This window comes from Cavia porcellus, unplaced genomic scaffold (genome assembly GCF_034190915.1).
Source record: "Cavia porcellus strain 051 isolate PalLab524CR breed Dunkin Hartley unplaced genomic scaffold, mCavPor4.1 scaffold_13, whole genome shotgun sequence".
NCBI lineage: Eukaryota > Metazoa > Chordata > Mammalia > Rodentia > Caviidae > Cavia > Cavia porcellus.
This window is the reverse complement of record NW_026947496.1, coordinates 12,810,805-12,836,622: the sequence shown is the minus strand read 5'-3', so window position 1 is coordinate 12,836,622 and position 25,818 is coordinate 12,810,805. Positions and strand designations below refer to the sequence as shown.

At 43.3% G+C, this 25,818-nt stretch overlaps 2 protein-coding genes across 9 annotated transcripts in view; both read left to right on the top strand.

Moving 5' to 3' along the window:
- Positions 1–25,536, top strand: part of Cage1 (cancer antigen 1) — a 31,308-nt gene extending 5,772 nt beyond the window's left edge. For 3 of the 8 annotated variants that reach the window (XM_023564706.2, XM_063259848.1, XM_063259847.1), the window contains exons 4-12: positions 4,500–5,011; positions 5,979–7,037; positions 7,422–7,523; positions 10,670–10,750; positions 10,982–11,089; positions 13,519–13,623; positions 14,161–14,231; positions 19,365–19,433; positions 22,022–25,536. In XM_023564706.2, coding sequence (XP_023420474.1) covers positions 4,500–5,011; positions 5,979–7,037; positions 7,422–7,523; positions 10,670–10,750; positions 10,982–11,089; positions 13,519–13,623; positions 14,161–14,231; positions 19,365–19,433; positions 22,022–22,052 — 2,138 coding nt within the window. In that variant the 3' untranslated portion in view covers positions 22,053–25,536. The other 5 variants (XR_010051125.1, XR_010051126.1, XM_063259843.1 and 2 more) reach the window with 5 other exon arrangements.
- Positions 169–1,795, top strand: LOC101788625 (survival motor neuron protein-like). Its single transcript, XM_063259849.1, has one exon. The coding sequence runs from the start codon at positions 575–577 to the stop codon at positions 1,484–1,486; it is 912 nt and encodes a 303-aa protein (XP_063115919.1). The 5' UTR covers positions 169–574; the 3' UTR covers positions 1,487–1,795.
- Positions 25,537–25,818: the final 282 nt, after the last annotated feature.

The following is a 25,818-nucleotide window of genomic DNA, read 5'->3' as shown; positions in this document are numbered from 1 at the left end:
AACCTAACAAAACATACCATATTTTAATGGAAAAACTATAAAACTTTCGTGGAGGACAAAAACAATTACATGTTTCATGTTTGGTATTGTTACAATATTAGTTTTCCTTGAATTCTGCATTAATGCAATTTTACTTATCCAAGGTTGATTCTTATATTCCTAACTAGAGTTGAAAAAAGTTAAAAAAGAAAAAAACCTTAAAACAATTTTGAAAAAAAACATGTAAAGAATTGTTCTTCCAGATAGTAAAATTATAAAGTTATAGTAAATTTAACTGCATTGTGGGCAGAAGGGTAACATTCCAGTGGAATAATGAGAATACACTGCTTATAAATAAATGGTCACTTGATGTTTGATAAAGATGTCATCATAAGGGGCTGGGGATTTAGCTCAGCAGCATAAGCGCTCATCCTAAGTCAGTGAAGGAGGCTGGATTATTTATTCAGTTGTACTGGAATACTTGGTTATGTAAATATAGGAAATCATTGGAAGCTTGCCCTGTACGCAGTCCAAAAAGTAAATTCCACATAATAAAGACCTGTGTATGAACTACTTGAAAAAGAAAACTTAAAAAATGCCACTGTGGGCCATGGCGATGAGCAGCAGCGGCGATGGTGGCTGCGTCCCAGAGCAGGAAAACTCGGTGCTGTTTCGGCGCGGGACAGGCCAGAGTGATGACTCTGACATTTGGGATGATACAGCATTGATAAAAGCTTATGATAAAGCTGTGGCTTCCTTTAAGTACGCTCTAAAGAATGGTGACATTTCAGATAAACCACAAGGAGAAATGTCCGGCAAACCGAAGGGCACACCCAGAAGAAAACCTGTTAAGAAGAGTAAAAGCCAGAAGAAGAATACCACAGCTCCCTCAAAACAGTGGAAAGTGGGTGACAGGTGTTCTGCTGTTTGGTCAGAAGATGGCTGCATTTATCCAGCTACAATCGCTTCTGTGGATTTGAAGAGAGAAACCTGTGTTGTGGTCTATACTGGATATGGAAACAGGGAGGAACAAAATCTGTCTGATCTACTTTCCCCAAGCTCTGAAGCAGCCAACAACATGGAACAGAACACGCAGGAGAATGAAAATGGAAGTCAAGTTTCAACGGATGAAAGTGAGAACTCTTCCAAGTCTCCAGGAAGCAAACCAAGTACGGTCAGGTCGAAAGCCACACCCTGGAACTCCTTTTTCCCTCCGCCACCACCCCCCGTTCCTAGCTCAGGATCTGGACCTGGAAAGCCAGGTCTAAAATTCAGTGGCCTACCCCCACCCCCACCACCTCCACACTTCCTGTCATGCTGGCTGCCTCCATTTCCGGCTGGACCTCCAATGATCCCCCCGCCGCCTCCCATCTGTCCAGACTCGTTTGATGATGCAGACGCACTGGGCAGCATGCTGATGTCGTGGTACATGAGTGGCTATCACACTGGCTACTACATGGGTTTCAGACAAAATCAAAAAGAAGGGAGGAGCTCACATTTTAATTGAAGATCCACCTAGGGCCTTGCACGCTCTACCTAAGCACACATTCTGTCGGTGACCTACATCCCAGCTCCCAAGCATTCCAGCTACCAGTGTGGAGTCCTTGCTTGGACTCAGCCGTCTGTAAAAGCCTTGGGGTGGGGACTGTAGGAATCTGGATACAGTTGTAGGCTGGATCTTCAGTATTCAATTATTCCTTACTTTATGAGCTGTGAAAAAGTTTTGTCATTTATAGAAGATTGTCTTCATTTGTGTCCTAGAGGACTCAGGAGTGAAATGTTAGTTTCCTTGAATAAATTGAAATTGTTTAGCAAAGTATGTGTATGTGTGAAGGGTAATGGCAAGATGTTAACCAATCTAACTGGTGTCTACATGGATATTCAATGTACTGTTTTTTCTATTTTTTGTATGTGTTTAAAGATGCATAATAAATTTTTAATTTTTTAAAACCATTAAAAAAAAAAAAAATGCCACTGTGACCACAGGAAAGGGAACTGTTTCTTAACATTTAAGAAATACAAATCATAATTGATGCATTTGACAACATTAAAAACAGCAATAAGAAAACAAAACAGCTTCGGTGTGACCAGAGTAAAATCAGCAAAGTACAAAGGAACAAAGCCCCAGACTGGGAGAAGATACATGGCCTGTGTTTAGTTGGCAAGTTGCTATCAAAATGAACTCTGAGGCAATTTTATGAATTCGGTTTTTTGTTATCACTGTAGTTGTTTCTGTGTGTGTGTCTTTTTGAATTCGGTTTTTTGTTATCACTGTAGTTGTTTCTGTGTGTGTGTCTTTTTGAGATAGGGTCTCACTATGCAGTTCAGGCTGACCTTGAACTCACTTCGAAGCCCAGGGTGGCCTTGAACTCGCAGCAATCCTCCTGCTTCACCCTCCACAGTGCTGGGATTACAGACTTAAGCCACCACACTCAGCCTCTGAATCAGTTTTAAAAAGACACATACTAGAAAAACAGGCCAAGTATATGTGTTTTCCAGGGCTGCCGTAACTGAACACATCAGCCGTGTACCTGAAACTATAGAAATTAATTTTCTCATGGTTCCAGGCCTGTGACCCAAGATGAGTAGACTCTTAGGGTTGCTTCCTCGTGGGGCCCCTCTCGATCTTGTAGCTGGCTGCTTTCTCGCTGCCCATGTGGCTTTTCCCTGTGTGCCTCTCCATCTTCATGGGAGGGCCCCGGACATTCTGGCTGAATTTAAGCTCCATTGCTTACTCTGTCTTCAAATACAGCCACATCCTAAGACATGGCGATGAGGGCTTTGACATAGGAATTTTGGCAGGTCACTGTGCAGCCCATCAGAGTGCGACCAGCAGATCAGAGGAAAAGACACCTCTAAGGCCCTTAAATATATGAAAGAGATTGCAGAAAAATATGGTTTGATCTGTAATCAGTTTCATAGCTTTTGGAAGTCCTATGTTTTGGTAGAAGTATAAATTGCCGCAGTCACTTTGGAGAATAGTGTTACAGTTCTGACGTTAAGTGTTTTCTACACTGGAGCAGCTCTACGTCTAGATACACACTGAGAGCCTGCACGCCGGGAAATGGAACAGAGGAACAGGGAAATTATGTAAGGATGCTTGACCCAATGCTATTTTTACAAATAGCAAAATTAGGAGAAATTTACACTTGATCTTAGCCAAAAGGCCGAGAAGCGATAGGAGAAATTTAAATAGTCAACAAAACAAATTTAATCTGTGAGTAGAATGAACTAGCTCTATGTATACTTACTTACCTGGCTAAGTTTCAAAAGCAAAATTTTGAATGACATACTTTTGCTCTGTTTTGTGCACTGCTGGGGATCAATCACACATGCAAATACATATACATGCTATTTATATAAATTTTTAAAGCATGATACTATGTATTCTAGGATACTGCTGCATGTTTTGAAATTTGAGTGAAACAGTGATAGTGGACTAATGGAACTGTTAGGTATTTCTTTTGCTCTGTGGTTGTCATGAAAAATCACTGAGACATGATCACAAAACAAGGAAATGTGGGAACCTGATAGATATTATTATTATCATTATTATTATTTGGTACCAGAAATCGAACTCACAACCTTGTGCTTGTCAGGTGAACGCTGTGCTGCTGAGCCATATCTCCAGCTGAAATATGTATCATTTAGAGTCAGTAAAAGATGAAAATAAAGCTGGGAAGAATGAGTTCATGTGGACTTCAGTATAGTGCTTATCTTTGGGGAGGGGAAAGGAAGAAGAGGTTATTAATTTTATAACATTTCATTTGTCTTACTTCTGATTTTTAAAAAACAAGTGTTAAGCTGGGCCTGGTGGCTCACATCTGTCATCCTAGCACTCGGGAGGCTGAGGCAGGAGGATCACTGCAAGTTCAAGGCTGAGCTGGGCTACATAGTGAGTTCAGGACCAACCTGGATTACATAGCAAGACCCTGTCTCAAACTCCACTCCCCCAAAAAAGTATTAAATCTAGACAGTTTGTTACATTGAGAAATACTATGGTGTTGTATTTAAAGTAATATTCTAAAATCTCAACTGTTCTGTTTAGTAACTCATGGTCTCCAAAAAGTGAGTTAATATCTTGTATGTGTCTTGCTCTCGTGTGTCTCTTTACTTACTATTAAAGAGCAGTGGTAACAGTACCAGGCTCATGGAATTGTAAGATTAAATGAATTTCTGTGTGTTTGCTGTTACACTATTATGGGTGCTTTTTGTCCTTTTGGAGCTTTTAAAATTACAGTACACGAAAATAAATGTGAAGGTACTTTCAATTTGCCCTAATGGTGTTTGACCAGACTGATACGTAACGTACTCTTGTAGTCATTTGGGCAGTTCTTCCCCCTGTATAAAAAGTTGCTATTTTATTTGCTAGCACAAAACCGTAAGGCCCATGCAAAGAGTAAGGATTAAATAGTACTTAATTCCTAAGAGGTTTCAAGATTTATTTGTAAATGTGAATATGTTACCACATAAATTATTTATGATCAACTCATTCTTATTTCCTTCTTTTTCTTTCTGAGATACTGACATGGGAAGTTATCAACAAAATATAAAATCCCAGCCAATTAACACCAGCATTTCTTCCTTGAGACAATCTGAACCCATTTGCAAGTTTCACTGGATAGAAGCATTCAGTGATGGAATGATGTTTCAAAATCTGCCAGAAGGCTTTTCTTACATAGAAAAACCAGAATGTCAAAATACTGTTTACAGTTATGCAAAAGACAATGTAACACAGGATTCATTTAAGGAAGAAAATTCAATAGAAGCTAGCATTTCTACAACTAAAGACCAACCTACTCATGAGTGTGTTACACAGTCTTCTAGAAGTCTAAGGCACTACAATAAAGAGACCCTGGAATTTAGGGAAAAGCCATTGGCTCCACATAATGCCACGGAATTTATCCTCAAGCCTGGTCAGCCTCAGAACTTTTTGTATAGAGAAAGCATGCCCAGAACTGTTGAAGACCTGGATTATAATGGAGATGACTTTCACCTGTACGATCTGAGCGTTGCTTCCAAGACAGAGGAGGTAAGGCTGCTGGAGGTCAGTGAAATCTGTGGGATATTCACTCGTGTAGGGTTTAATCTGAGACTTTTCCAAGTAGTGTTAAATCACTGAATCAGTGTGAGGGATGCTGTCACTGGGAAAAATAGGTTCTGAGATCTGAACCAATTCAGATACAAAGTTTTCTAATTCAAGCCCATACTTGGGGATTAGCTCTGCCAAATGGACATTAGCATGACGTCCACTACTCCAGTGTATTTCCAATGTCATTCATGGTCCTTTGTTACTGTCCCCTGTCCCAAACGGGCATCATGGGCATAAAGTCAGTCATAAGGTATATGAATCTGCCATTCTGATGTTCATAGAAGACATAATATAGTGAGGTCAGGCTGGGCATGGTGGTGCACACCTATAATCCCAGCACTCCGGATGCTGAGGCAGGAGGATCCTTTACGTCATGCTCTAAATGAGGAATTTTAGCCATTGTTGCTTACCGCTATAATCCCAGCATGTGGAGGCTGAGCCAGAAGGATTGCAGTGAGTTTGAGGCCAGCCTGTACTACATAATGAGACCCTGTCTCCAAAAACCCCCAAATTTTAAAAGCCTTCATTTAAAACAGAGCCTCTGGTCTGTAAGCTAATTAATACATTAACTTGTTTTAATTCATGTGAAGTCACAGCATTCTGTATGTGTTCAGAAAAGTTTGGTTGATAGAAAAGTGTGAAATTTTTCTTCTGTCACAGTAAGTCTGAATATGTATCTAATATCTATAATTACTGCTTGTGTTCTGCTGTGCTATTGGGTACATACATGTGTTCAGCAGCTAATATTTAGGTATTAACTTTGTTACATAAATATTGTTGGAAGTAGGTATTATTATTCTAATAGCTGAGGAAACCAAACTAGCAATCTGGAACTCAAGATCAGATCAAACTCCAAAGTTCATGATCTTTCTATCCTTTCACATTTATTTTATTTACTGATTTACAGACTGAAGTTTCTTCAAAAGAAATACAAATTTCTGAGGAGAGTCCTGAGATGTCAGCCAGTCACCAGGACGAAGTTCTAGCAGAAGACTTGGAAAGCCCAGTGACTGCCTTAGCTTGGTGCCCAGCCAGGCTCTCCAGGGATTCTAGAGCCTTTCAGGAGAACTGTGAGATCCCTGATATGGAGCAAAGCTTTGAAAACTTACAGCCTTTGGAAGAGGACATGGCTTTAAACGAAGCCTTACAGAGTTTACAGCATGCTAACAGACAGCAGCAAATACAAATCCAAGACCTTCAGTGTAGCAACCTGCATTTACAGAAGAAGAATAAAGAGCTACAGATGAAGATTATCAAACAGCCGGTGTTTTTTGACATCATCAGTAAGCTGGAGAAGAATATGGAAGAATTAATTGAGGACAAATACAACATGAAACTAGAGAAGAATGATATGAACAGGAAACTGCAGAATTTACAAGAGAGTTTAGCTATCACTGAAAAACATCTTCAGGAATCCAGGAAAGAGAAGGAAACCTTACAGCTCCAAGTTAAAAAGATCAAGGCCAATTATATTCATTTACAGGAAAGGTACATTACTGAAGTTCAGCAGAAGAACAGATCGGTAAGCCAGTGCATAGAGATGGACAGAAGCCTGAGTGAGAAAGAAGGAGAAGTGGAAAGACTGCAGCAACTCAAAGGGCGGCTCGAGAGGGCCAACACTTCCGCTCTGGACCTGCTGCAGAAGGAAAAAGAGACCCGAGAGCAAGAGTTCTTATCCTTGCAGGAGGAATTCCAGAAACGTGAAAAGGAGAACCTGGAAGAGAGACAGAAATTGAAATTGAGGGTTGAGAAATCCACCGCTCAAGTTAAAAGTCTGCGATACCTCTGTGAAAACGAGAAGGCTAAGAATGTAAAACTTGAGGAGCAGATCAGTGAGCTGAAAAATGAGAATGCACAACTTCAAGAGCAGCTCATTAGGAGTCAGGAGCAGAATTATGTCCCGAAAGTTGAGGTTACTCAGTTACAGGAGAAATTAGATGAAGGAATGGAGCCAGATACCACCAAGGTATTGCGATAGATTCTGAATTGCTAACCCAGAATTCCAAGTTTCTAGTAGTATGTTGATGTGTTTAGACATGGCAACCAACATACAATATTATAAGTGCATCTGCAGCCAGCCATGGTGACATACCTGTAATCTCAGCCTTTGGGACGCTGAGGCAGGAGGATCACAGCGAGCTCAGGCCAGTCTGGGGTATAGTGAGTTCAAAGACAGAAAGAACTACATAGCAAGACCCTGTCTCAAACACCAAAAATAAAAGGGCACATTTGGGGACATAGGTTTGTCATGTTCCTGATCCCGGACAAATCCTATTTCTGCTTTGTTTTAGCTAAGATTTAGCCTCAGGAAAAATCTTTTAATCTAGTTTCCCGAACTCTTTACCTTTAGGACATCTTTTCTGAACATTGCAAAGAAAGGGAGAAAATGAGTGAGGTAATGCTGCAGAAGTTGAAGAGCCTGCATTTTAAAAAGAAAGATTTCGATAAAGAGGTACTGTTTTTATTATTCATTCGAAAAATCCTAAAGCTGGCTGTGGCAGTGCCCTTCTGTAATCCCAGCCCTCAGGAGGCTGAGACGGGAGGAACTACTTTACAAGTTCAAGTTCAGCCTGGGCTACATAGTAAGACTGTCTCAGAAAAGAAAAGAAATTCTACTAGTTTAATGAAAAAAAAAAGTGTCACAGAGAAATCACTCATAACAGTTGAATTCCTTGAAGAATTGGTCTTGGGGATCAGAGTAGCTTTCTGTGCCCCTTGCTAGGTAGACAGGTAGACACACCATTCAGCATTGGAGCTGCTTTAGGGTGTGTGTATTAGAGATTCTCCTTCATCTGGAACTTGGGCATGATTGCTTTTCTGGCTTTTCGTGGCACTATAGATTCCCCAAGAACCATTTATTTTGGCATGATATAGTGATGTCAAGCGTGACTTGAAACCATGGAAACTTTGGAAACACTTCTGGGGGGAGCTGAGAAATAGCAGACACTCTCAGTCTGTCCAGTTACTATTTCCTTGGTGTGGTGGTATAGAAGATGACAGATAAAATCAGGAAAGTACATAGGGGAGGTGCCAACGTGATGTTACATCAGTCAGTTTTTGATCGGAGGGAAATACACACAAATGGTAAATGACAGGGAATACAGGCGTATTCACAGCTGGCCTTGGGTCCCAGCAGAGTTAGCGCTGTGCTACTCTGAATTGATGTGGACTGAAAGCTTGCTGCGGGTGCCCTGGGGAGTCTCCATCGCCCAGCTAAGCAGCAGAGGAAAGGACCCAGGAGGAGGCAGAGCCATGCGAGGGAGCCATGGCTCCCACATCAGTGACTTAGCCCTTCAGAAGTAAGCCGCTGGAGGAGCTTGCAGAAGCCCAGGGTCGGTTATTTTTGTTCTTTGGCTGATTCCCAAGTGGCTACTGAAAAGTCCCAGGGTGACCTGATCTGAGGCCTGCGGTCTGCTTCATTCAGCAAAGGGGGTGAGCGGGAGGGAAGTGGCTGGGGCCAGAAAAGGTACAAGATTGCCCTCTAGCTATTCATTTTTTCCAGTACAGGTTTTATTATTCTATCCAGAAATCTCAACGGTATGCATTTAGCACAATTTGGCAGCGAGTTCTTTAGCCTTTGCCCTTTGCACGTTGCTAATGTGGTCCCAGATGTGGGGCCCAGGATGTCTGTCGCCATCTCAGAGATGGTGGATCTCTTGTCTGTCTTTGCAGTGGGTTGTGATGGCTTCTGCCAGCTTAGCCAGAGCTCCTCTGTCCTCCAGCTTAATGCGGGTGAAGGCAGCAGTGTTGCATGTCTTCCTGTGGGCTCGAACCTCCTGCTGTATCATGCAATCTCCACTAGCTGAGCCTCCTTGCTCTCTACACGGTGTGGTGCCAGTGTTGACCCCTGCTCAAGGGACTGCTGGTCCCTTCCTGGAGACACCCCCTTTGCGGGTGACTTTCTGCCCAGCCCAGGAACTTCTTGTGCTTGGGCTCTGGCCTGTGGCCCTGGACCAGCTTAAGAAGCTGGGTGGCTGGGTGGCTGTCCAAGGCCTGGCCGAACTGGTGACGTTTAGCCAGACATGGCGGGGGCATTTGACAGAGCAGATGAGGTCATTTTGGAGCTGAATGTGCTGTCCAGTGACAAAATTCTTGGGTCTTTTCTTGAATGGGCCTCTCCACTTTCTCGGGCCCTTGCTTCCCACTGTCGCTGGAGCAGGGACACTTTCTTCCCCTTGGCTGCCTTCTTTTGGTGGCTTGGATAGGAGAAAGCTGTCTAAGCTGGCAAAATGTCGAAGCATTAGTTGCATGAGGCTTGCTTAAGGTTCTTCTCCGTTTTAAATATCAGAAGCATCTCTTAACAAAGAAATAAATATGTTAGCCAGGCGAGATGACACGTGCCAGTAATCCCTTCACTCTGGGAGGCTGAGGCAGGAAGATGGCAAGTGTGAGCCCAGGCTGGGCAATTTAGCCACTTAGACCCTGTCTGAAAATTAAAAATTAGAAAAAGAAACAGGGTTGTGATGCAGTACAAAGGCTGTGGTTTTAATTCCCAGTACTTCAAAAAAGAAATGAGTAAATAAGTGAACAATTTTTTTGCAGCATATTCTATCTCACTGATACTTAGAGTTTGTTTATTTTATTTTATTTTATTTTATTTTTGAAACAAGGGTCTTGCTATGTAGTCCAGGCTGGCCTTGAATTCATTGGGGAGCCCCAGATGGCCTCGAACTCCCAGTGACTCAGTGTTGAAATTACAAGTGTGCCCCACCACACCCAGCAATATTTACAGTGTAAATATTGAAGGGTAAGATCTAAACCAGGCCTGGTGGCACACACATATATCCCTAGCACTTGGGAGGCTGAGGCAGGATGTTGACATAATAATATAGTGTCTCCAAACAAAGGAACAAAACATTAGTACTATACTGAAAAGATAAGTAATCATAGGTCACGTCCAGACAAATGGCCTTTTTTTGTGGTGCTGGAGATTCAGGGCCTGGTACACCCTAAGCAGACACTACCAGGGAGCCCCACCCCACCCCTACCTTTTTTTTCTAGAGAAAAGAAACATAATGGCCTAATGGTAATAACAACTGGCTATTCCTGTGAGGCCCCAAGAGCGCCCACAGATTTGAGGATTGGCTGAAGGCATCCAGTCTTACATCACAGTTTTAATTTTTTTCTGTAAAAGTCACCAAAGCAGAATCGGCTGAAGGAGGGAAGAGACACAGGCTTCCAAGTGCCCTCCCAGAGCATGTGCTTCCTGCCGCAGCCAGGCGAGGTGACCATGGGCACTGAGTGCCCCCCAGGGGAGCTCATTGGAGGCAAAGCGGGGGTTTTACCGGGAGCTGTGTGCACAGGAGCCCTCTGCCTTGCGCCTCCCAGCTGCAGCCCCCGGCAGGGAGGCAGCAGGTACTGGGTTCAAACCACCTGCTTTGGAAATCGAACTGAGGCAGGAACTCCTGGATCAGAGGCCTTTCTGAGCCCAGCAGTTTTAGGCCTGCTGTGCAAACTCATTCCTCGAAGCACTGGAAAGACACAGTGTCTCGTGGAGATCAGAAATCAACTATGCATAGCATGGTGACTTGGCTGTGAATGCTGTAGAATGTACTTTCATTTTCTCGCCTCTGAAATATAAACACTCTTGCTCCTTAGCTACTGAAACATAAAGACAGAATCACAACTTTTAAAGAACTACTTGCCAGTGAAAAAGCGTTTCAAGATCACATCATCAAGGTAAGTTTAACATTTATACACATTGTCTTTAATGTGTCAATATACAAGCGCTGATATTTATGTTCTCTGGATATATTTGGTGAAGTCCTTCTAGGTCTAAGTTGCATACTCCTAGGATGGCAGCCACTCACCCGTCAGTCACCTCTTGGATTATTAAACTAGTGAAGTATCTATTGTCAGATGTCCCAAGGATTGTGTGTTGAAAATGATCACTGATATATTTAATCTCAGGTCCCCAAATTTGATTCAGAGGAAGCCAAGAACGTGAAAGATGTGCCTGTCTTATTGGGAGCCAAACTGGAGGAGTACCACAGTCTAAATGAGGAGCTGGATTCCGTGGTAAGAGAGGCCTTTTGTTACTTGCTGTCACTTTAATACTCAGCGCCACTGTGTTAACAAGTTTAAGGAATTTTAATCTTCAGAAATCTGCTCATTGAAATGATCACACACTGGCATGGGGGCCGTGCTGCATTCACTACCGGAGTACGAAACTGGTGCAATTTCATCCGTTGAAATTTTAAACAATTAGTTTCTGTTTGGCCTACAGTAATAGGACTTACGTCATTCAAAGTGTGGAAACAACAAAATACGTGCTGTTTGTCATCGTCAGGAAAACAGATTCGTATTGTGTCATCTGCTTCCATCCTGTCGTGGGTTGGGGGGAGCAGTTTTCCAGGTTCTTGTTTGTCTCAGTCGATGAATTGCTTAGGATGATTGGTGGGTGTGAAAGGTTATCATTTATTTTAGGGCAGAAATAAGAGAAAGAAAAGGAAAAGAAGTGCAGAAGAAGCACATGGGGGAAAAGTGTGCTTTGGAGGAAGAAGAGAGTTCCTGCAGGACAGACCGCTGTTGAGTTCAGGGCCGGCCTGGACTACATAGCGGTACAGTCTCAAGACAAAGAAACACTTAGTACTACGCTGAAGAAATAAGTAAGCCATCATAAGTCACATCCAGGCAAAATTGGCCCCAGAACCAGAGCAGTGGGGCAGTGGCCCCAGAGTCCAGTGCTGCCGTCCTTTGATGTGTCCTCTGAGAGCTGGTCCAGTCGGTCCCATCGGATCTCGTGCTGCAAGCCTGGTACTGAGCCTGGTGTGGTCTCCCATAAGATAGAAGCAAAGAAATGGGAGGAAAGCATCAGAAGAAAAGGACAGTGTACTCTTGGGGTAGTTACCAGGCAATTTTAAAATTTAGTTACTGTAGTATGATTTTCAATACTTGCAGACAGCATGTACTGAATTCAAACTGACGTAGTTAATGCTTGGCCATTTCTTTATATTTGGAGTTTTGAATTCTATTCTTCTGGTTATTCATAAAATATGTAGCAGATTTTTGTGATCTCTAGCCACTTCACTGTTACAGAGAAGACTGGAATTTATTTGTCTGTCTGGTTCTAGTGCCCTTTATCCCAATTCTCTTCTACCCACTCTTTCTAGCCCCCAGTAATCACAGTTTTATATTTAGATGAACTCATTTAGCACCTACATAGGAGATAGACTACGTGGTATTCATCTTTCCATGTCGTTATTTCACTTACAAGTGTCCTGTGAGATTGTCTTCATTATTTATGTAAGAGAAAGAAAAGCAAGAGCGGTTTCTGCAGCCAGTTTGCGTCCCCATTGCTCACTGTGGGCTTTTTCTGTAGATACCGAACTACATTTAAATAAGAGAGTAAGAGGCATTTTTGGGCCAGGGATGTAGCTCACTGGCGTAAGCACCTGCCTGACAAGCACAAGGTTCTGAGTTTGATTTCTGGTAATACCCCATCAAAAGGCATTCTTAACATTGTATTTACTGGGAAAACATCCATAGTTTTTCTTCTGTAATTGCTCAGAATTTTAAAGTAACTGCTAGGGGAACTTTTGAATATCTTTTCCTGATAATTCGAAAATGCTTTGAAATGTTGTAGTTTTTATTCATCTCCTTTTTTCTGTTTCTTTTTATGTTTGAATAAAGTGATTTGAGAAAAATAAAATAAAATAAAATATCTCAAGTTTAAAAATATTAGCAGTTCTTTTTTTTTTTTTTTTTTCTTTTTTATCAGTACTGGGGATTGAACACATGACCACACACTTGCAAGGCAGGTGCTTATGCAGCTGGGCTAAATCTCCAGCCCCAGTATTAGCAGTTCTTTGCAAGTAAAAGCAGACCATACACTAGAATATGAAATATATAAAGCCGAACATTTTTAAAAGGCTCTGGTTACTTACGCAAGTGAGACTATTCCTCAGAGCGAAGCATGTGTCGTCACAAGCAACCTCACTGATCATCTTCAGACAGAATCAGATTTATTTGTGCATTGATTCTAGAGAAGAAAGTAGATGCAGGGCAAACAAATATATGTTTGCAGTAATAGATTACTGCAGTTATTTGCAGTTATCTCGTAGTGTAAGATCGGAGAGAAGATAAGACACCACTGCAGTTCCTGCTCAGCTGTTCGGGTCCTGGTGACAGCATCACGTGAATCACCTATTGTCCCACTCAGTGCAGGTGGATACTGGGCACTGAGTGCAGTGCTTGGGAGGCTGAGGCAAGAAGATCACAAGTTCAAGACCAACCTGGGCAACATAGAATAAGACCCTACCAGGGCTGGGGTTTTAGCTCAGCATTATAAGCACCTGCCTGGCAAGTGTGAGGTCATGAGTTTGATCCTCGGCAACCCCCCCACCCTATTTTTAAAACAAAGAGCTCAGGACCTCTTTTGTTCTCAACATCCATATTAGATTTCAAGATGTTTTTCATGTTAATTTTTCACTGATGTTTCTCTGTAGATCAAAAAACTGGGAATCCTTGTAGAGTCGAAAGAAGATCACTGCAACAAACTCATTGAGGAGAATGATACGTATCAGAGACACTTAGGAAACCTAATAAGTAAGGTACACATTTTCTTGCAGAAATCTTTGCCCTTCTTAAACCTGTTTCAGATACCAAGAGCACCTGAGGTTCGATGTGGCCCGTTTATACTGCTGCCTCTCCCTTCTTAAGGGCACTGTCCTGGGCGCTAGCAGAGAGCGGTGTGTCTGTCCATCCTGCTGCAGGTGGTCTGAAGTCTTAGCATTGCTGCTTTGCTTTCAGAGTAATTATAAACCTTGCCAAGTTAGCGTTCCAGTTTGGTTTTAACCAAATAGGCTCGTTGCTGCAGTGACCCTCAGCCCACTGTGTGGCAGACTTGCTGTTTGCTGGTTCTTACAGGTGTCTGCAGTTTGGATGTGATGAACAGACATGATTCCATCATTCCTCATATTTCTCATCTCAGAATCTAAGGGGAATGTTTTGTCTGTTGGGAAATTTTCATTGGTATAGTTAAGTTACTAAACTCTAACTTGCAGAGATTTAAAAAAGAGAATGCAAAAAATGCTTACTAGAACACTAGAATTTGTCAAGGAATGATTTGTTCAGCTTATTTTTTCAAGGTTGCGTCATATGAGGAAATTATCAAATGTGCTGACCAAAGGCTCCAGGGATCCCATTCCCAGATCGTGCAGTAAGTTGATAAACTTTGCTTTCAATTTTATGACTACTGACTAATATTTTATTTCACTCTCTGGCTTCTGAGTTCATTTCCTCTGACTCCCAGAAACAAGCAAAGTAAGGATTTGTAGATTTAACCTCTGTGCATATAGTCTGTTTATTGTCTGAGCTGCTTAAAACAGCTCAACAACCAAATTTTTATCTTCCTTGATCAGAGTGCCTCTTAGTTTTAGGGGGTGATGAAGGAATTAGTAAGAAACATCCAAAAGTATTAGAATATTCACGTAAAATAACTTTTCAGTGATTACAATTTATTCCCAAAAAGTTACTGAGTGCATACAAAAGTAAACATGTATGAAGAAAGAACTGAATTCTCTCCCTGGAATGAAATTCAGCTTGAAACAGTCCAAAAATAGTGTTCATAAATTTTGCCATTTTCCACTTTTAATTGCTGCTTATTTTACCCTCACCCCGCCCCAGTTTCACTTGTGCTTCCTGGCTGTCACTAACCCTTTAGGGAAAGGCTTCTCCTTACAAGGAAAGCCCACTTGAGATCAGGAACTTCCTTAGGACTCCTTCATTGCAGGGTAATTGGAATATAGCGATCAGTAGCTTTGTTTGCTTTTGATTTTCACTGTCATTATGAAGGAACAAATGGTAAACAGCTCTTCTGTTTTCCAAGACTAATGCAGGCAAGTTTTGCATTGACATTGGGGGAGGGTATGATGTTCTGAGGAGTAAGGCTGGAGTCTTCCCCAACTTAGAGCCCTGAAAATTCGGTCAGTGCTCAGTAATCATGGACTTGTGGAATAGCCAAACTAAAAACTAAAATTAAGGTTTTAAAAACAACATTTAACTTATCATTTTGGCCATGTTGTCTTGTCCCAGTTATTTTTAAAGTTTAAAAAATTTTAAATGTACATTTCAATTAAGAGACTGATCCAGTTTAAGAGGTGGCAACCGAATATTGTAAGCTTTATTAAAAGCATTATCAAGCCAACCATGGCAGTGCATGCCTTTAATCCCAGCATTTGGGAGGCTGAGGCAGGAGGATCACAAACTCAAGCCCAGACTGGGTAACTTAATCATTCAGACCCTGCCTCAAAAAGAAATTTTATTTTTTAAGAAGTAGGGGACAAGGGCTAAGGTTGTAGCTCAGGGCCGGGTTCCATCTCCAGTACTGGAAAAACATGTTATTTGTGGCTGCTTACTGGAATTCTCTTTAGTGTGTTTTGAAAAATGCCAGTGTCTAGTGCCTACTCCTTGATTACATAAGCTAGAATCCCAGGACAGACACAGGCGTCAGTGCAGTCGCAAGCTGTTCAGGTGATTCTAGCATCCAGGCAGGCTGAGGACCACTGCCAGATGTTACGTGAGTTGACTTGCTTTAGTGGTCAGGGTTGTCATACGTTTTAAAACTAAATATAGTCTATTATATCCAGGAAAATAATTTTTAAATATTAGAGTAATTTAGTTTTCATGTCATTAAAATGTATATTGTTTCAAAAATTACGAGAGACATCATCAGAGCAGCTGTCCTCTAACTTGGTGCTGGTCTGTAGAATCTGTTAAAATTCATCAGCATTTAAAGTGTCGTGCTCCAAGTTTACAGTATTCTCTGTATGCACTGGATGTGCTGTAATTGTTTTTTGTTCCGTTGAGACAGGGTTTCGCTTCGCAGTGCAGGGTGGTCCTAAACTCACGTAGGAAGCCCAGACTGGATTTGAACTCACTGCAGTCTGCAATCCTCCTTCCTCAGCCTCCTGAGTGCTGAGTGACAGCCTGTGCCTCCATCCCCAGCCTTCGCCAGGTTTTTTTTTTTTTTGGTACTAGAGATCTAACTCACCATCTCGTGCTTGCAAGGCAGGCACTTGTGCTGCTGAGATAAACCCCAGGCCATCTATTACCTTTTTTTTTTTTTTTTTTTTTTTTGTCTTTTTCCTTTTTATCGGTACCGGGGATCGAACTCATGACTGCCTGCTTACAAGGCAGGCGCTTATGCCACTGGGCTAAATCCCCAGCCCCTTATTACCTTTTTTTTAAAGAAGAAAAGCCCTTGTTTTCGTACTAAGACTGGGCTATATGGAACACTGTGGACGCAGCCATTGTCCTGGTTGGTGTCGTGTGCTCATTCTCATGGCCATGACTGTGGCAAAGGTCCTCCACTCTGCATCGTACTTTACCCGGTGACCCCCACCAGCTCCTGACCCCACATTCCTGAGGCGGGAAAAGATGCTTGAAGAGCACTCCTTGACAAAACCCATCTTTGCTCTGTCAAAGCGGCGTGGCTGAGACTTGACAGGGACGCGTGGTCTCTGGTATCTAACCTGAAACCTTGGAAGGTCAGCCGTCTGTCTCATAGAAAGAGAGGCCTCTATCACTTTCGGATCAAAAATTCATTTTTACTGTATGAAAAAATAAAAAATTCATAATAAAATGAGACAATGGTAATAGTTGATACACTGTGTTTCAACCCGGTATGTGATGCGCTATAATCCCAGCTTTCGGGAGGCTGAGACAAGAGGATCAGGATCATTGCAAGTTTGAGACCAGCTTGGGCTACAAAATGAGTTCAAGGCCAGCCTGAACTGTATAGCAAGAGCCTGTCTCAAAAAGACCAAAAAAACCCCCAAACAAACCCTCTGTATATCACTAACTTCAAAGTAATTACTCGGAGAAGGAGATATAGACCAAAAAGAGTCTTTTTTTTTTTTTTTCCCTCCAGTACTGGGGAAGGAACTCACAACCTCATGCTGGCCAGGCAGGCACTTATGCTGCTGAGCTAAACCCCCAGCCCAACCAAAAAGATTCTTACAAAGAACCAAATAACACAAAACTTTCTTTTCAATGAACTAAATAAACGTAGTATAAATGAAACCACAACTTTTGAAACAACAGAGTAGGTCGCTTGGGGCAGAGTTTGAACTTCTTCCTGCTCCCTACTTAGGTCGCTTCTGTTTTGCACTCTATAAAATACCAGAAAGTCTTCATGTGGCCCATGAGTTTCTTCATGGCCAGGCTCCTGCCCGCCTTCCCAGTGCCTCCTTGCTGTCCCATGGCTGGCTTTTAGCCACACTGCTGATGGAGTTTCTCAAATGTCTCATGTCCCCTTTGGCTGTTGGCGTCTGTATGTGTGTGATGTGGAATGCTCAGGCTTTCCCCAGTTACCTCCGGCCATCCTCCAGATCTGTCCAGACGCGTTTGTGTTTCCTTAGACACTCATTTCCTGTCCCCTGAGCTATGGTGTAGACTTAGAAGTCCCCCCGCATCCCACGTGTTCAGAGCTGAGGCAGGGACTGGGTGTGTGACCCAGAAGAGCCTGCAGACGTTCCTCGTGGAATGATCAAGTTATGCTCCCGTGACTAGTTGTCCAATGATTAGTCTCTAAGTGAGGAATTGTGTGCAGTATGTATATTACAATATTCAGAACAAAGAAATAGTCAAAGAAATCTCCAAGTTGATGACTTTTGTTTTTATTTGCATAACTCTTCCATGCAGTATTGTAGTGGATAGGACATAAATAACAGGGCATAAAACGTCAGAACTGTACAGTGTAGTCAGTAAAAATTACAGAACTGTATAAAGGTATACTGTGCAAAAGACACACTGAGTCTCTATAAGCAAGATATACTGGACTGTACAAAAGTGTGTTCTACGTCTGAGTGGTCGCTAAACAGGTAGGTTGTTAAACAAGGGATGTTTGCCTCCTTCTCCCGGCTCTTCGTTTCTCTGCTTCCGGGCTGAGATGTGTTGAGCAGTGTTACGCCAGCCCCGCTGATGAAGCCATTTCTGCTTTGGAGCCAGTCAGCTGGCATAAACCTCTCTCCTATAAATTGCAGGTGTCAGATTTTTTTGTCCTAGTGATGGAAAAAATGACTAACATATCCTTTGAAAGCAAAGCCTGGTATCTCTGGACAAAATGGTATGGGTTGCAAAACGATAATCTATCATCTGTACTCTGGGGCTTATGTGTTCTGTTTTGTCCACATAATGTTTAAGATATTTTTAAGTTAACTGACAAAATTTGAAAAGGGAGATATCCTACTGAAAATTTTCAGTTTCCATCTCTTCTTTAAAGACAAACAGATCTGACATCGCTATAGCATTCCCATGTAGTGAGCCTTGGCAAGAGCTGGGTGGTCCTTTCTTACTTCAGCTAGGATGTAGGAGTTTATGCTCTTTGGTTTGTGGGAATCGCCATCCGGTTTCTTCGTTCCTTTCACGCACCTGCCCGAGCATGTGCAGCTTCTGTAGAATCTCACTTCCTCTAGGAGTCTGTTCCTCTGTGTGCTTTCCACAGTAGGCTGCAGATTGGCCCCCAGGAGATCCAAATCCTAACCCAAGATCTGGCAAACGGCAAAAGAGTCTTTGCAGATCCAATTACACTGGGGTCTTGAAATGAAGAGATGGTCTTGAATTATCTGGGTGCACTGTAAATGGAGCCCCAGGTATCTTAATGGAATGGGAGGTGGAGAGACAGCTGACGGCAGAAGACCGAAGGGATGGCATGGCGGGGAAGCAGGGCTCAGAGGTGCTGCTAGATTGCATGGCCCGGAGGCAGCTGTGAGCTGTTCTAAGTTCCTGTGCTACTGCCTGGCAGCAGTCGCTGGAGACTGGCACACTTCCCTGAGTGGGAAATGGGTTTGGGGAGGAAATCCTAACCAAATTTGCCCTTTTGGGCCAACAACAGAGCACAGTGATATCTGTCTGGTTAAAGCCTTAGAAACCACACAAGTCAGCCACGCAGCAAGGCTGTGAGTCCCCAGCACATCTTCCTGCGGCAAACGGCTGGAGGCTTCGGGGCTGTGCTTCTAACAAGCTGTCCCCAAGCTGGGTCTACTCACACAGACGGATCCATTCTCCGAAAGCCATAGGAGAATATCTGAATGGTGCTTTGTGTGTTTGCTACCACCGGTTGCCCCTCTGCACCACTGCAATCTGTAATGGGGAAAGTTGAGCTTTGAGTTGAAATTTGAGTTGTTAGGAAAGAACCCTAAGGTCCTGTGCAGTGAGCTGGGTGGGGGAGGCAAGGATGAGGGCTAGATTACCAGTTAGCTTTATCTGCTCACACCCTTCAGGGGATCTGCAGTGTATTCACCTAGAAAAGTCCTGTTCAGTCATAAAATTCAATTGTTTCTTCCTTCAGTTTGGAAGAAAGAAATAAGTATTTGGAAGATTTAATTAGAAGGCCCACGGAGAGAGCCAGAAAACTAAGGTAGGTTCTCTTTCTTTTTAAAAAAATGCCAGTATCTTGCCGGGCAAGTGTCACCTCCTTGTAATCACAGTACTTGGGAGGCTGAGGCAGGAGGATTGTCAGGAGCTCGAGCCCAGCCTAAATTACATAGCAAGACCTTGGCTCAAAAAAAAAATTTTAAAAAAAGGTTTAAAGTAAAAACAGGAGACAAATATTAAAGTTGCATTAAAAATTTTGTGATGTTACAAATTGAGCCTGGGGCTTCACACATGGTAGGCAGGCATTTGTATTTCATTGGTGCAAACATTTAAATCCTCCTAGTTTTTTGAAATACTCAGCACATTATTGATAGTCACCATACCATGGTGCAGTAACAGTGCACCTCGACTTCCTCCTCCTAACCATAGCTCAGCACCCCCAGGCAGCCTCTGCCCCCATCCCACTCTCCACTCCTATGGGGCCCTGTGTCTTATGCCCCATGTATGAGTGAGAGTACACAGTGCCCGTCTGCTGTGTGTGGCTGATTTCACTCTAACAGAATGATTTCCAGTCCCACCCGCACTGTCGCGGATGGCAGGACTTCACGCTTGGGCCCCACTGTGTGTGGGCACTGCATTGTGTTTGTGGGCTCCTCATCGGGCGGACACTGAGTGCCTTCACTTCTCAGTGGTCACGAATAGCGCCGCGGCAAACGCGGGAGCACAGATGCCACCGTGACGTGATGCACCCATTTCATTTCCTCCGGGTGAGGACCCCACGCTATGAGCTGGCATCACAGCATCGCCAGTTAATATTTCCAGGGACCTCCGTGCTGTTTGTTGTAAAGGCTGCACTAATTTACACTCCCGCCAGCGCCAGCGGTGTGCGAGGGTCCCTCCCCACATCCTCACCAGCACTTCTTATCATTTGTCTTTTTTTCCCATCATTTTGGTCAAAGAGCATTCTTTTTTTCAATCAGATTGTATTGGTACATTTTATTTTATTTTATTTTTTATTTTTTTTATTGGTACCGAGGATCGAACTCACGACCACCTGCTTGCAAGACAGGTGCTTATGCCGCTGAGCTAAATCCCCAGCCCTGTATTGGTACATTTTATATACACATAGTGATCACATTGTCGCTTGTCTTTGATAGTAGCTAAGGTTTTATTTCAGTTATGTCAAGAGTCATGTTCCTTCAGCCTTCCTGTTTGTTTGTTTGTTTGTCTGAGACAGGGTCTCCCTATGCAGTACAGGCTGGCCTTGAATTCTCTTTGTAGCCCAGGCTGGCGAATTTGCAACAATCCTCCTGCCTCAGCCTCCTGAGTGCAGGGATTACAGGCTTGTGCCACCACACCCAGCCAGCCTACTTTTCATAAATACAACAATGTTTTAAAAATAAAAACCCGGAGCAGCCTTAAACCATCCCTTATGATAGTTGATGTTTTTCTCTTCCTCCCTCCCTCCCTGTCTTCTCCACCCCCCCTCCATCTCCCTTCCTTTCCTTTCTTTATGCAGTGTTGGGTATGGAACCCAGGGCCTCCCATCTACTGGAGGAGCGCTCTATCACTGAGCTGGATCCCCAGTCTCATAACACTGTGAGCCACCTGTAGTGACTCCCGTCTGTCACCCCAGTACTCTGGAAAGTGGAGGCCCTGGCTTCAATCCTCAGCATGAAAAATAAAAGAGAGAATGTGATGTGCTCTAAAGCCTGCTATATCCTAAATGCTCGGTAAATGCTGATTTTAGCTGAATGTGGTCTTCAAATCATGCAGAGGATATAAGGAGTGTCTTAGAATTATTTTAATTAATAACAGTTGTATGTAAATGTACATAATTCGCCAGCTGACATATTTGTTTAGTTACACGTGAGGCCATGATGGATTGGAGGCTTTTGTGCAGATGTAGACCGGCCTTGAATCAAGGGACCTCTAGGTCCCTTTGCAGCTGTGGTGGCCTCCTGCAGCCCTCAGCCACTGCAGTGCTGGAGCAGCAGTCCCATGCATTGGGCTGGTGAGCAGGCTCCAGACTGCCTCGGTCTCCCCATAGATCCCCAGTGCGGCTTGGGCTGGTCATCTTTTGTAATGGAAACGATGCAACTTATTAGCCTCCAGTGTCTGATTTTTCCCGCTGTTCTTCATCACTTTCAAGGAAATTCATGAGGTCCCAGGTCACAGCTTTCTCCTAAGCAGATCTGTGGTGATGCTAAATGTAAGAAGCTGGCTCAGGACTTGTACTCGAGTGCATTGAGAATAACCCTCAAGTACATCCCCCAAAAGGCTTAACTTTCCAGCTACTTGCGAGGCTGAGGCAGGATGACCATGAGTTCATACATAGCCAGTCTAGGCAAGTTAGTGAGGTCCTGTTTTAAAACTGAAAAAAAAAAAAAAAAAGAGGAAAGGAAAGATCTGGTATTGTAGCTCCCTGGAAGAGCACTTCCTTAGCATGTGCAAATCCCTGGATTTGATCCCAATATTAAAAAAAAAAAAAAACAACTTTATCTTAATCTTTTGGGGTCCAGATAGTAATTCTCTTGAAAGTGAAGGAGGGATGTGCTAAATGACATGTTTTTTCACCTGTTCACTATTTTAGTTCTCTCACACAGTTTACTTTCTTTCTCTTTCCCGCAGACCAAGATCAGAAAATCATCCAAGACCGTGACCTCAGTGGTCACCCTGAGAGACAGGATAGAGACTGCTGTTTTTTCCGGTGACCTGCCAATAACACAGGCCGGCTTCCTAAGGTGCATTTTGGCGGGGATCAGGTTGCCTTCTCTGTCCTCTAGTGTGGGCCTCTCGTGCCACCTGTCGTAGTTTGAGCTGTCACTTTTCTTGTCTGAAGCATTGCTCACACGGGTCCCCTCACTCCTGTTTCAAGCCTGCTTGGTGTTCCCGCTGATCTGCCACAGCCAGTGCCTCGCTGGTGTTTCCCTCTTTGGTTTTGCTCCCCTGCACCTGGCTTGGACAGGTTCAGCTTTCAGAAGCAAAGCATGATGGTCCCAAGGCATCCTGGGTCCCCATGCAGCTGGGGGTGTGGCTCTCGCTTCCCTCTCCATATCTAACTGCCAGCAGGTCTGCAAACCTGCTGTGTTATTTTTTGCCTTCCTGTTATTGCCTGTGCAGCTCCTATTATCCTGTTACACTTCTCTCTCTCTCTCTCTCTCTCTCTCTCTCTCTCTCTCTCTCTTGTTCATGTGTTGGTCCCCACCACACAATCCTGCATCCTGCCTTGTCCCAGAGGGAACTGACTGGCTTCCTCCCATTGCACAGGAGGTACCCTTGAAACAACAGCACCTCTGTGTGGCCTTACATGCTCTGCCTGCATGTCCCGTCCTGTGCCTTGGCCTGGCGCAGCTCTTCTGGTGCAGGAATTCTCTCGTGAACCTTTATGTTGGTGTCTCCAGGCACCTCCCTATTGTAAGGAGTGTTAGCTTTGAGGACAAGGCCAAAGCTCCACTTTGCTGCTAAACAACACAGCTGCCAACACTCTTGTCCCTCCCAGAAATGGTTCATGAATGCTGTGGCCTATTTGTTTTTGTTTTTTTTGAGACAAGATCTTGCTAAGTCTTCAAATACCCAGGCTAGGTACATCACCTCAGCTGGCCAGAATGCTGGGGTTACAGGTGTGCACCAGGAGAGGCTGTCAGTCTCCTGCCTGGCTGTAGAGCACCCAGATGCAAAAGAAAGCCAGTGAAAGTTCTGCCGTTGAAGAAGAGCTCTGTATGACCAAGGTTCTTTGTGGAACAAAGGGCAGTGAATCCAAGTGCTCATGGCTTTTATTGGTATCAATCAGGGAGGCTGGTGGGAGTTGCAGAGGAGGGCTAGGGAAGAGGAACTTTTCAGGCATGGCTACAAGGAGAAACGGGCACTCTTGCACCAGGCACAGAGGCCTGCAGTACACAGCAAGATCCTGTCTCAAAAACAAAGTAGTTGTTCAGGAATACTGTCACTACTGCCGCTTATGTTTTCCTTTTGCTTTCTTTGTGTATGTGTGTGTTTGTTTTTTGAGACAAGGTCTCACTATGACAGGGTCAGCCTATGTCTCAGGCCAGCTTTGAACTCTCTTATGTAGCCCAGGCTGACCTCAAACTGAGATCCTTCTGCCTCAGCCTTCCAAGTGCTGGGATTACAGGCATACACCACCATGCCTGGCTTTTTCCTTTCATTTTTAAATGCAAGATGTTTTAAAAAGAGATAGAAATGATTTAGCTTAAATAAGACTAAAGAGTAAGTACTAGTCATTTTTTTAACCACTCCAGGAAAAATCATTACTAAGTATACCACTCCAATTAATTCATAAAATGATGTATTAAATTACATGTAAACACTGAAGTCCTACATTCCAAAAACTTGAAATGTAAATTGTATTTTCTTTTTTTTTTGGTACCAGGGATCGAACTCACAACCTTGCACTTGCCAGGTAGACACTTATACCACTGAGCTAAATCCCTGGCCCAAAATGTAAAATTTTTTTTTTGTTTTGTTTTTTTTGTCTTTTTCCTTTTTATCGGTACCAGGGATCGAACTCACGACTGCCTGCTTACAAGGCAGGCGTTTTATGCTGCTGAGCTAAATCCCCAGCCCCCAAAATGTAAAATTTAAAAAATTTTTTCCAGTGAAAATCAAACATGTTCTACTTCCACATAGACATGTGAATGTGGTAACTTCTGAATATTCCTCCAGAATACCATGTGATCAGGCATTTCCTTGCATGTGTGTGCTGGGGCTTGAACCCAGGACCTTCAGGACTAAGCCACATCTGCAGCCCTTCTGTAATTTATATTTTAAGTCATGAAGTTGTATAAGCTGGGCTCAAATCTTTGAGCCTTGTGCCTCAGCCTCTTCGAGTGCTGGGGTTACAGCCTATCGGGCCTCTAATGATGCACCCCAATAGTTGTGAACTTAAGGACATTTTGTTTTCCCTGCAACACATCTTTCTTTTCTCCAGGCAAACAGGCAGTTCTTCCTACGACCAGCCAATTTTAAAATGCAGCGGCTCTGAAGTCGTTTGAAATTAAATCCCAGATGAGACAAGAGCACTGATCTTTTAAAATGTAAGCCTTCTATTTTCTCTCTTAACATGGGTTTTGAGGTAAGTTCTAAATTGAAACAAAGGATTCAGAGACCTTTTTGTACCTCAGGAAAATAAACATATACATGACACACAGATTAGCTTTTCGATACATCCAAGACCATGCTGAAAGTATAGCGTTGATTAAAATATACGTTTATTTCACTAGAATTGTATTTAATCAGAGGAAAAGATCTATAGATATATAACTGGTCCTTCAGGAAGTGCTGAATAAATAAAAACTATTATCACTGTGACTTTCGCTGAGGAATTCTATATGTATAATGTGGAAACAAACTCTGTTAATTGCTCAAATTCAAAAAGTTGGATTACTTGTTTGGAAGGGCACCCCAGAGGGCCTCAGATGGTAGCCTGGCAGCTGGAGCAGGGTAGAGCTGGCCTGGGGCACTGGAGAGCTCTGGATAGGAGAGGCAGGTGAGGGAGAGGAGGCTCAGACAGCCTGCAAGCTGGCATTATCATGCTCAGCAATTCAGTGAACTCACTTTAAAAACAGAAAGTTTGACTGGGATCAAACTTGGAGCCTCACACGTGCTAATCAAGCATTCTACGGCTGAGCCACACCCCTAGCCCACTCTGTGTATATTTTTCTGAGACAAGGTCTCAGTAAGTTTCCCAGGCAGGCCTCACACTTGTAATTCTCCTGCCTCAGCCTTCTGACCTGAGTAGCAATAATTACACGTGTGAACCACCATGTCTGGCTAGATATGTGGGTCTTAAAGCTAAAACATAAATGACTTAAATTTAGGACCTTTAAAGCACATTAAAAGCTGGGACATAAGTTAAACTTGAGAAATGCACCATGAATTGCAGCTATAGCAGTGTTTCCTTTAGAACTTAGCTCCTGAGCTTTGAAAGCTTTGAAATGATTCAAGTTTCAACTTAACGCTTCCATGGGATCCTGTAGAAGAAAATATAACATAGTAAGAGAAGGCAGCTGTTGTATTCCTTTACCTACAGGTTAACTCAAAATGAATGTGCCTGTGTCGGCACATGGCAGTGGGTATAGAGTTTAAGCCGGTCCTTCTTTCAATAAACATTTAATGACTTCCAATAACGTGTGTGATAGGCTCTGTGTCAGGTGCCAAGGATGGGAGGAAAAATGGGGCGAGGACCTTAAGGACTGCGTGATATCCTGGGGAGAGAGATGTGTGTCGTTCTAGACCCGGGTATCATGTGACTGACTGGAAGCTGATGGGAAATGGCCCTGGACCATGTGAGAAAATCCTCAGGAGAGATTTCACATAGGGCCCACATCTGAGCCAGAACCAGCTCTCCAGTGTCACCCAGGTGCTCTCCAGCATCACCGAGGTGCTCTCCAGATAGGAGAAGAAAGCCA

Bases quoted from the DNA above. Each gene is read 5' to 3' on its own strand.
- LOC101788625 (XM_063259849.1), top strand. From the start codon at position 575: ATGCCACTGTGGGCCATGGCGATGAGCAGCAGCGGCGATGGTGGCTGC.